This window comes from Clinocottus analis, unplaced genomic scaffold (genome assembly GCF_023055335.1).
Source record: "Clinocottus analis isolate CAN_PGR_092001 unplaced genomic scaffold, fCliAna1.0.p SCAF_1, whole genome shotgun sequence".
NCBI lineage: Eukaryota > Metazoa > Chordata > Actinopteri > Perciformes > Cottidae > Clinocottus > Clinocottus analis.
Genome location: NW_027175820.1, coordinates 6,637,501 through 6,646,555, shown reverse-complemented (window position 1 = coordinate 6,646,555; position 9,055 = coordinate 6,637,501). Strand labels below are relative to the sequence as shown.

At 38.9% G+C, this 9,055-nt stretch overlaps 2 protein-coding genes across 2 annotated transcripts in view; one reads left to right on the top strand and one right to left on the bottom strand.

Annotated features, from left to right (window-relative positions):
* hddc3 (HD domain containing 3) lies at positions 1–3,305 on the bottom strand. Its single transcript, XM_068578391.1, has 4 exons — positions 3,101–3,305; positions 2,025–2,080; positions 1,707–1,947; positions 1–1,077 (listed from the first exon to the last, which is right to left on the bottom strand). Exons 1-4 carry the CDS (start codon positions 3,210–3,212, stop codon positions 947–949), a joined length of 540 nt encoding a protein of 179 aa, XP_068434492.1. The 5' UTR covers positions 3,213–3,305; the 3' UTR covers positions 1–946.
* vps33b (VPS33B late endosome and lysosome associated) overlaps positions 3,124–9,055 on the top strand; it is an 11,582-nt gene continuing 5,650 nt past the window's right edge. The window contains exons 1-16 of the mRNA XM_068578380.1: positions 3,124–3,385; positions 3,714–3,810; positions 4,609–4,689; positions 4,775–4,836; positions 4,970–5,019; positions 5,471–5,538; positions 5,626–5,671; positions 6,119–6,213; positions 6,764–6,868; positions 6,948–7,038; positions 7,227–7,304; positions 7,751–7,824; positions 7,898–7,984; positions 8,162–8,252; positions 8,334–8,408; positions 8,910–8,974. Coding sequence (XP_068434481.1) covers positions 3,715–3,810; positions 4,609–4,689; positions 4,775–4,836; positions 4,970–5,019; positions 5,471–5,538; positions 5,626–5,671; positions 6,119–6,213; positions 6,764–6,868; positions 6,948–7,038; positions 7,227–7,304; positions 7,751–7,824; positions 7,898–7,984; positions 8,162–8,252; positions 8,334–8,408; positions 8,910–8,974 — 1,164 coding nt within the window. The 5' untranslated portion in view covers positions 3,124–3,385; position 3,714. The remainder of the gene's footprint in view (positions 3,386–3,713; positions 3,811–4,608; positions 4,690–4,774; positions 4,837–4,969; positions 5,020–5,470; positions 5,539–5,625; positions 5,672–6,118; positions 6,214–6,763; positions 6,869–6,947; positions 7,039–7,226; positions 7,305–7,750; positions 7,825–7,897; positions 7,985–8,161; positions 8,253–8,333; positions 8,409–8,909; positions 8,975–9,055) is intronic.

The following is a 9,055-nucleotide window of genomic DNA, read 5'->3' as shown; positions in this document are numbered from 1 at the left end:
ATCGGATAATCTACATGTGGAGATCCTTGAAACACAACTAATGTCTGTATATTTGTGTGTTACTACAGATGACTTATAGTTGTCCTGAGAGAGTCTATATGTAGACACTCTTTGAAAAACAACTAACTTCTGTATGTATTTTTTTAACCAATTTCATTTGAAGGAACGATAAAGCCAAAGTGTAATAGCAAAATAAAACCACAGTATTACGTCTTGTAAGCTGGGACCAAATACTTAAAGGACTCCAGTATTCTTCAGAGATGTGATTCGTCTTCTTTCCTGTCCTGAAAGTGTGAATCTTTGTTGACGACCAATACTGCTAAAGGGATTTTAAGGTAAGAGCCTTGGTGGAAAGCAAGTGTAGTGTGTATGGACAGGTATGGATTAAAATTGGTAACAAAATGGTATAGATGTTAAATCAAATTGTTTTATACGGGTTGAGAAGAGGTACAGCCTACCTAAAAGGACTTATAGTTTTAATTAACTAAAAAGATAATTAGGCAATACAAGTACACTCATCGATAGAATCCTAACGATACAACTGCGGGGTGAGATAAAAGGCCTAATATTATGTTCAAATCGAGTATTCTCATTTGCTTTAAAGATCCCTGAGACAATAAGGAGTTACCACCGCGTTAGATGCGGAGCCTGCTTCTCGCATAAATCTTCCCCCCATCTTCTCCAAAACCTATTAAAGCAGCAATTCTGTATACATTACGATAGATAGATAGATAGATAGATAGATAGATAGATAGATAGATAGATAGATAGATAGATAGATAGATAGATAGACAGACAGACAGACAGACAGATAGACAGATAGACAGATAGATAGATAGATAGATAGATGACCCGTGACCATGCAGACCTAAACACTATTATGTATTTCTATAATTTACAAATTCAAAGTATGTCATTTGTAATCGGCCTGCTCTCCACTGTGTCGTCAGAGCTGGACCCCCCTCTGTCTGAACAGCTCCTCCAGCTGCTCCTCCAGCGTTGAGTTGGTTCCTTTTAGGCCTCTCACCACCTCACGGGCCCAAACAAAGTACTCCTGCACCCGCTCAGCTGTCCAACCTGTAACATAATAAACCACATGAATCAAATGTTTCTGTGTTTTTTGTTCCATCACAGTCTGTAAGGTATTTATTAATAGCTCTCTGAAAGGAACGTACCAAATTATTACTTTAATTTTTGTAACTCAGGTTCACTTTACTGTGTGTACTCTATAACAAGTGCACGTAGTTGTCGTGACGTCACTCATTGTGTTGTTGACTGATGTTTCAAAGCCTCAAGTTCAACGAATTTGTGTTGCCTTCTTGTTTTTTTTCCACAACCAATGAACAGAAGTTACAATAGTGCAGAGGAGTGTCATAGAGACCCCGTATGTAGCTACCTGGCAACCACCTTATAGCCCCGCCCTAAAGTATACCCTACTTTATGGTCTGTTGGACTCTAAATGACAATAATTGAAGAAGACTCGAAAGTAGAGATTGAGACATGAACTCATGTTCACAATGTTTACTGAGGGACTAAATCAAGAGAGAAGTAGAGTCATTAATTAGACTTCTATACAACCCCCTAAACATTGTTGGCTGCAGTTCCCCGGGCTTTAATAACAGTTGTTTTGACTTCAATGAATGGCTTTTAAAAAATAATCTTAAGTGACAAAAAGAGAGCAGTGAGAGTGACAGAGAGGTTCTGACCGGTTGGTGTGCTGCGAATCAAGTCCCTCAGATTGTACAGTTTATCGGCCAGTTTGACCAGTTTGGCTTGTCGGCTGCAGAGTGGCGCGTGTTCCACCTGCTGGCGCTTCCTCTCCTGCTTGGACAGCCGTTTGTCGTCCGTCACCTCCTCGACGATACGAGCCACGATCGGCCCGAACATCGCCTCGAGCTCAGCGAGAGAGGTGTCCGTGTCCTCCACGGTGTCGTGGAGCAGAGCAGCCTGCAGGTGGGAGACGGGACGCCGGCTCAATGACTCAAAAAGTGCTGGAGCTCAACGTTTAAAATCCTCATACTCACTTGTAAAACCTCGATGTCTGTGACACCTCCTTCATGGCTCAGGATTCTCGCCACTCCTGAAAAGTTTGAAGCCATTTTTTATAGGAGAGAAAAAACAACAAACAAAAGGGAACAAGTGGAAAACATGTATTTTCATTTCACTAGAATTGTAAAATCTGTTCACAATATATCGGTAATTAAGTATGGTTGTTTTTTTATAAACCGTAAATAATCTCAAACAGGATTCCTGGGATTTTTAAAATATAATTAAAAAAATAAACATATCTATATTAAGATATAATGGAGATATTGTTTCACCCATCTATTGATCACCCATCTATTGATATTTTTGTTCTGAAACTTATTGTTACTTATCCATCAAAATATACATCAACACTGATTTATCTTCAATTATCTAATATCTGCTAATGTAGCGTTCAAGCTTTAATAACTACTATTAAGCTGATTATATGTCCAACATGTTATACTACCTCTTTTTAACACCAACACAAGTATCACAGCTTTTACAGAAGAACTTTTTCTCTCGAATCCAGTGATGGTAGAAACACTCTTTACTTTTAGTAAAAGTAGTAATACTATAGATTAGATATACTCTGTTTCAAGTAAAAATCCCATATTAAAAATGTTGATTAAATACAACTACAAAAATATAAGCGTCAACAAATACATAACACACCAAAAGTAAAAGTATTCATCAAGCAAAAAGGCCAATTTTATAATCATATTTATCATATTATTGTACTGTAATTATTGATGGATAAATGAAGGTGGAGCTATTTTAAATATACAATGCCTTGTTGCTTGTGAATTTGCTTGTGAATCAATGAAGCCTCATCTTATCTATAAAAATACATCAGAACGTATCTGTTGATTCATAGTCTAATTATTAACTAATAATACACAATCGTGCTGTTAAAAAAAAAAGTACAACGTCGCATAAAATACAACTACAAGTACCTCAATACTTGAGTGAATGTACTTAGTTACTTTTCACTACTGTTTTTATATTATTTTTTGGAACTTAAATATTTCCGAGCAGCACTGAAGGCATCACAACAACGCGGAAGGCCTCCTACCGATGGGGTGGTTAATGTATGGCGTTCCTTCCGGGTCTTTACGTCGCTGGTTACGATGCTTCTCAGCTGCGAAATTCACCGTCTCTAACAATAAAACCGCGTCGGAATTCATGGTGAAAGAACAGGACGTTTTCTGTCAGAAAGATGAAGAAAAAACTACCGGTTGTGACTGGACTTCAATGTCGCTTTTTTTTTATCAAGTCCGTCCCGTTGTGTCGTCCGTGTGGAAACGGCAACTGACGATCATAAGCATAGTTCCGCTTCTTTTCGCTACGGAAGCAGCAGGTAGCTTTTAATATCAGTTTAACGCTTCTCTTCTTATATTGTTTTGACCGATATTTACTGCTTGCTTTTTGCTGTTTGTTAGATATTGTTGTTATTGTATTTCCACGTAACTGTCAGCTCTTTGACACTGATCTTAAAAATCGTACTGTGATGTTGAGTATGTGTTTTTAGCCGAGAAGCTATGCTCGGTCAATCACAGCATATAATTTTGCCCCTGCTGAACGCTTCTGGTGGTCCAGTTCCCGCGTTGTTTCTAGTGCTATGTGCGTGTTTTATTTATCTGTTCATTGCATGTATGGTTACGGTCCTTCTCCCCCATCGTGGCCAGCATGGCTCACAGTGCCAGGAGAGATTGTCCGGAGCTGCCCGACTTCTCTTTGCTCAAGCGGCTGGCCCGAGATCAGCTCATCTACCTGCTGGAACAGGTGAGGACACGATGTCACAGTGTGTCCGTTATTAAGTTGGTTTGGCTGACTGCCACCTCGCTCCAGCTGCAGACGCACCACTAAGAATGACTGGAATGTAAATACAAATAAAAACTAAAAAAATTTTTTAAAATATGTATAGCTTTAAATTGTTTTATTATAGCCTCTTTATTGAATACGCAACTGTCAAAACGGTAAAAAACCAAAAAAGATAAGGGAGGATACTTTTACACTGAATATTCTACTTGTGCTGATCACATCCCATCTGCCAATAATCATGTGATCCATTTTATTTTTGTCAACAAATCCCATTAAAGAAATATATTTAAAAAAATTTCAAACACGCCAAGTTGGATGCGTCATTGATTTCCACTTAAAACACACCAGTAAGCCTCATGGTGAAGTGGTCCTTCACCAAACACCATCCTGCTTCCACAGATGCTCACCAGAGCAGAGCGCCAGATGTGGATTGATCTGCCGCTGAAAATAGTCCCCCAACAAACTCAAAATCTACTTTCGAAGTTTGAGTAACATTTGGTTATAAAACAAATACACTTACAATTTGTTTGAACAAATTACTTTAAACATTTTATCAAATTAAACTTGGACTTGGAGTACAATTGTTTTTAATGTTTTTATGACAATAAGAAAACTGGTACACCAACCAAATAATTATTTTATTAGGCAGAGAATCCTATTTGTGTCATGCCCATAAGAAAGCTGTGTGCGTTTGCGCTTGAGAAGATTGTTTCATAGATTCAGTCCTCCGCCTCCCATCTTCCTCTCTTGGTCACACAGCTCCCTGGGAAGAAGGACCTCTTCATCGAGGCGGACCTGATGAGCCCGCTGGACCGCATCGCCAACGTGTCAACGTTAAAGGTGAACCAGCTGCTGCTCCTCCGCTTCCAGAGAAGAAACTCAAATATCTTTTTCAAATGATTTCCAACTTTTTACCTTTTTACAGCAACATGAAGTTGACAAACTTTACAAAGTGGAATACAAACCTGTTGTCAGCACCTCAGATCAGTGAGCCCTGCACCCTTTACACACACACACACACACACACACACACACACACACACACACACACACACACACACACACACACACACACACACACACATATACCTGGTGACGATGTGGCATTTCTCTCTTTCAGGCTCTGTTTTCTGATCCGGCCGAGAATACAAACTGTCAAATGGATTTGTGGTGAGTCTGGTAGTCTTCAGTCGTTATTTATTTATTTTTTTTATGCTGAGTGACTTACTTCTTTGAAACTAATCAAACTCAAGATACATATGTTGCTTTTGTGTGATTCTTTCTGGAGAAAATGTTCTGAGTCCAGAATGACTCCAGTGAGGACAGCTGGATGTTATCTTTCTTTAGTGTGTGTCTGCATGCGTGCATGCATTTTATGTATGTATGTGTGTGTATATATATATATATATATATATATATATATATATATATATATATATATATATATATATATATATATATATATATATATATATATATATATATATATATATATATACACATACATACACATATATATATATATATACATATATATACACATACATACATACATACATACATACATACATACATACATACATGAGTAAATTATGTCATGCTGTCATCCATTTTGTTCCAGATGTGGTCAATGCAGACAAGACAGTGGGAAAACTCAGAAGATACAAGATTATCTTCACTCCTCAGAAAGTATTTCTCTGCTGTTTTACTTTGATTCGTCTGTAGTTGGACTAGTGAATAAGTGAATTAACCCACTGACCCTCCTGTCCGGTCCAGTTCTTTGCGTGCGAGGCGGTGTTGGAGGAGCAGGGGATTTTTGGAGGTAAGTGTTTTCATTTCCTCTCTCATTTTAAACTTCAGCTGCCGCCACAAAATACCCACTCTTCTGGTCCGAACATGGCACCCTGAACTTTGACCCTCTTCATTTATCTGTTGTGCAAAGCATTGTGGGTCAGAAACAGGCTTTGTATTTTGAAATATGAAAATCATGGCTAAAATCGCTAAAATCAAAGCCTCCCTCCACTGAGGAGCAGATGTAAATAATAAAAGGCATAAATGTTGTGGACGGTCCTACGACCATCTTGTTAATAGTCTGGGTCTCAGAATTGACCACATCTTTACCCAGTCTTGTCCCAGTTTCAGACAAAGACGACTCAGATTTTTATGTTTAAGGACCACGTAGAAAGCGTTTATTAAAAAATAGTAAAATAGAGGGAAACAAATACTTGAAAAGAATAAAGATTAAAAACGTGTGTATGTCGTCCCACAGACGTGACCACTGATGAGTGGTCCTTCTATCTCCTTCCTCTCGACGATGACATCATCAGTCTGGAGCTGCCGGAGTTCTTTAGAGACAACTTCCTGGTAAATTCAGCAATTAACCGGAGACCTGTCTTGTGTCCTTCCTTTGGTCGTTGAGGTTGTCGTCGCTGTTTTCTGTTTGGACATAAATGAAAATGATAAAAGCACCATGGTGTCGGGTAGAAATAAACCTATCAAGTGTTTATGATTGTTAATAGAAAGAAGACAATATATATTAGAAATAATAGCAAAACTCACAATGCAATATTGTCAGGAAATAATCAGCTCAAAATCATTTGTTATAAACAAACTTCCTGCATTTCTTGTGTTCACTATTTGGGTTGATTGTACAGTTCTGCGTCGTAATTGTTATGCTTCAAATATTATATGAAATATACATTAAATAGGTCACATAGTCAGGGGAAACAGAGTGGGCTATATATTCATTCAACAAAAGAAAATCTGCTGCAAATTATGATTATTTTCACTATATGACTCAATAAAGTCGATAAATATCAGAAAATTGTGTGATTAATCCATGGTTACTCCTTGATATTTTGTATACATCAGTAAAATGTCGCACAGCTGCCTCAGGTGTTCTTTCCTCCTTCAGGCGGGGGACCAGCGCTGGGTGAGGACGGCTGGCAGCGCGCTGCACCTCCTCCACTCCCTCTATGGCCCCTTCTCCAAGGTCTACGGGATCGGAAGCTGTTCCAAGGTGCCGCGCGGCCACACGTCAGATCCACACGTCTTTGGCTTTACCCGAAGTTAACGTTTCCGCTTCTGTCCGCCACCAGATGGCGTACGAGTCGTGGCGGGAGCAGGTGGAAGAGGGGGAGCAAAGAGCTCGTCAAGCCGAAATAGGAAAAGTTTTTCTCATTGACAGAGGTGAGAACAGCTTACAGGTGTAGTACACGCCCCTGGTGGTCAGGAGAGAGAATGCAGCTAAAACACATGAAGTATGGACTTCTATACAACCAGAGGAGTCACCCCTGGTGGACAGTAGAGAGAATGCTGCTTTAAGACTTTTTTAAGGCTTTCTTCTGTCGTCCCTAATTTTGTCTTTGTGTTTGCAGATGTGGACTTTGTGACTCCTCTGTGCTCACAGGTCGTCTACGAGGGACTGGTAGACGATATATTCAGAATCAAGTGTGGTGGGTATAAAAGCAGGAGAACTGACTTTAGTCCACATGAAGATAGTGGCATCTAAAAATACAATTGATCGAGCTGCACGAAATGGTGCTTTGATCAAAATTGAGACCCCAAATGTTTCTCTATTTTTAGAACATGTTACATAATAATAATGTTCAAATAATTACATCAAAATATGACTGTTTTTTTAATCCACAAAGCATATACCTCAAAGCAAATAAAATTGGACCATAACTTTTCATTCAAACTTAGATCAACAGACTACTGATTTGCCTTTGAAGTTGTTCTAATGTCCAAAGTGTACAAAGCCTCAATGTAAACTTCTTCTCCTGATTTTCCTGCATTTTTGTCGAGAGAAGTATTGAAAGTAAAATTGTTGCAAGTTAAAAGCAATCATAATTTTATATATATGGTTGTAGATGTATTTAATATGTGTATGTCCTTGCAGGATGTGTGGAGTTTGGACCTGAAGTCACATCTTCTGACAAAAGTCTTAAAGTCATGCTGAACTCTCAGGATAAGGTAGGCTCATCATCATCATCGTCATCATCATGCCCCTAAGTTGAATGTGTTAACTCTTGCACGCATCTCGCAGGTCTTCAACGAGATCAGAAACGAGCATTTCTCCAACGTCTTCGGCTTCCTCAGTCAGAAAGCCAGAAACCTGCAGACCGCCTACGACGTGAGTAAACGCTTGTGAGTAAACGCTTGTGAGAATACGCTTGTAAGTAAACGCTTGTGAGAATACGCTTGTAAGTAAACGCTTGTCAGAATACGCTCGTGAGCCTCATCCGTCTGTTTTGAATTCAGATTGACTGCCTCCTTTTCGTTTGTTTATCTCCTTTATTTAATTCCACAGAAACGTCGGGGTATGGACATAAAGCAGATGAAGACGTTTGTGTCAGAGGAACTCAAAGGGTTAAAACAAGAGCACCGTCTGCTCAGCCTGCGTGAGTGTCTGTCTGTCATGGATTGTTTGATGGATTGATTAATGGAGTGATTGATTTAAAGTTTGCACATTCTCCTTTCAGACATTGGTGCAAGTGAATCGATAATGAAGAAGAAGACGAAGCAGGACTTTCAGGAGCTGTTGAAGACTGAACACTGTGAGAATTTAGCATTTAGTTTAAATGAGTTCCTGAAACATTAAAAGGTAGTGAGGTTTTTGTGTTTCACTGCAGTAGGGAGAGTTGGGAGAAGAGCAGAGTAATGTTCTGCTGTGGATGTATTTCAGACTCCGAAAAGAATCAATATCAGTTCAGTTTTAAACTATGTTTAGAGTACTTTCTGACGGAAGCTGAAGATGTTATCTTTATGATCTCTTCAAAAACACAAGACTCCATTGACAAAAACATTTTTGTAACCTTTTTAAGGTTAAAAAAAATCATCAGTCATCCTATGTGTGCTGCGAGGGCAAAAGGACAGTATTTGTCAATGGAGTTCTTGCGTCTTTGAAGAGAACACAGACGGATATAACAGAAAGGTAAAGCGGGCAAAACATTCTAAAAGTACCTCAAACAACCCGACTTTAAAACTTCTGCTTTCCAAGACACGTTGATAATGTTGATTGACACAACTCTGGATGAAGTCTTGTTTTTCTGTTCCAGCTTTACTTGAAGGATTTGAAATCCGTGAAAGCATTTCTTTCCTCGAGGAGCACATCAGCAGACAGGTGCGTTTAAACACAGAGGCGGTCTGATGTGTTATTAACAACTTTTAACAATTAACTTATTCTATTCCCTTCTTTATTTTC